We start from the raw sequence: 1450 nt of genomic DNA on the forward strand, positions 1-1450 counted from the left end.
CCCCCCCACATCGCGCGCGCAGCCAGCTAGGTTCATCGGGTTTACTCTGACACCGCTGACTCTAAAGCCACGCCCCTTGGCAGCCACGCTCCCCGCCCCGAACCAATCAGAGGCGGATCACGTCGGGCTGTAGCTCCGCCTCTCCCGTGATTGGCTGCGGCCCGCTACACCTTTAGCCGTGATTGGCTGCGTGTTACCACCCGCCAGACTGCTCTGAATTTTGTTTCTGTGTTGTTTTTTTTTTTTTTTTTTTTTCTTCCTCCTCGGCTGCTCTCAGCTGAAGCTCGGTTCTGTTGGCAGAAGCTCGGCGCTCTTCCTCCTCTGCTCTCCTCCGCCTCACTTTCAGCTGCTCTTCCGCCTCCATGCTCGGCTTCGCGGCGGAGCGCCCCTGGCAGGTGAGTCCCCCCCCTCCAGCTACCGACGTTCCGCCGGGCCGAGCTGTGGAGAAAGTTACCGGTTCGTGTTGGAACTTTTACCCGGCTGAGGCCGACTGTGCCTCGGCTTCACCTCCGGAGCTGAGGGCTCGCCGCGGCTGCAGGAGAACGGCTCCGATTCGGGTTTATTTCCGCGCTGTCAGCCGGTTTATCTGAGGTCACAGTGAACCCGGTGACTCCGGTGCGCGCGCACGTGTGTTTGTGTGGAGCTGCAGCCCGCGCGCATGCGCGTCACTGTGTTTGTGCGCTCGGTCTCTGCGTCGCTGCATCTTAAAGTTTGCAGATGTTTTTGTGAAAAAAAAAAAAAAACACCTTTTTTTGTTTAGTTGTTCCTGAGCGGAGCCTCGTTCTGGGTTCAGATTATTAAACCCGGAACACCAGGAGTTAAAAAAAACACGAGTTCACGAAGAAATTGTGTGTTTTGTTGGAAAAAATCTGAATATTCTGACATTTAATTCTAATCCCTGCTAGTTTTCTTTGTTGTGTAGAGAAACTAAGTGGTTCAGCTCAGTCTGCCTGCTGGTTAGAAAATAATAAATAATAATCATCAGATAATAACAACCAGATAAACTAAAACAAACCAGAGTTCGTGATAAATGAGTTGATTGTGTTTATTTTAGCTTGATTTAATGTCTTAATCAGGTTAAATTTGAGTAAAGTCCACATCAGTGATAAATCTAACAACGAGCAAATCAGATTTTAATTTTTAACCAGTTTAAATGAACTAAACTGTTTATATTTAAAGATTTTTCTGTTTTTATTTTAGTGTTTTTATGATTTTCCTTCAACCTGATGATCAGGTTCGGTGAAAACAAAGAGATGGGAACATGGAGCTCATTTGGGTTGAAAAACAAGAACCAAACAAAGCCAGGAATAAAAAAAAACAGCTGATGTGATCATATTCATAATAAATAAATTGTTTATTTTGTGTTGGATGTTTTTTGTGGTGGTGTGTTCGAGTGTCGGTGGGAAATGGGAGCGCTGGTGTGTTTGCTGCAGATTGTTTTGTTTCACTT

The 1450-nt window shown here is 46.6% G+C and overlaps 1 protein-coding gene across 1 annotated transcript in view; it reads left to right on the forward strand.

Moving 5' to 3' along the window:
* The first annotated feature begins 22 nt into the window (after window positions 1-22).
* The window catches only part of klf11a (Kruppel like factor 11a), a 7590-nt gene continuing 6162 nt past the window's right edge, over window positions 23-1450 (forward strand). Inside the window, exon 1 of the mRNA XM_014026477.1 lies at window positions 23-395. Coding sequence (XP_013881931.1) covers window positions 363-395 — 33 coding nt within the window. The 5' untranslated portion in view covers window positions 23-362. The remainder of the gene's footprint in view (window positions 396-1450) is intronic.

Source organism: Austrofundulus limnaeus, unplaced genomic scaffold, assembly GCF_001266775.1.
Source record: "Austrofundulus limnaeus strain Quisiro unplaced genomic scaffold, Austrofundulus_limnaeus-1.0 Scaffold557, whole genome shotgun sequence".
Lineage (NCBI taxonomy): Eukaryota > Metazoa > Chordata > Actinopteri > Cyprinodontiformes > Rivulidae > Austrofundulus > Austrofundulus limnaeus.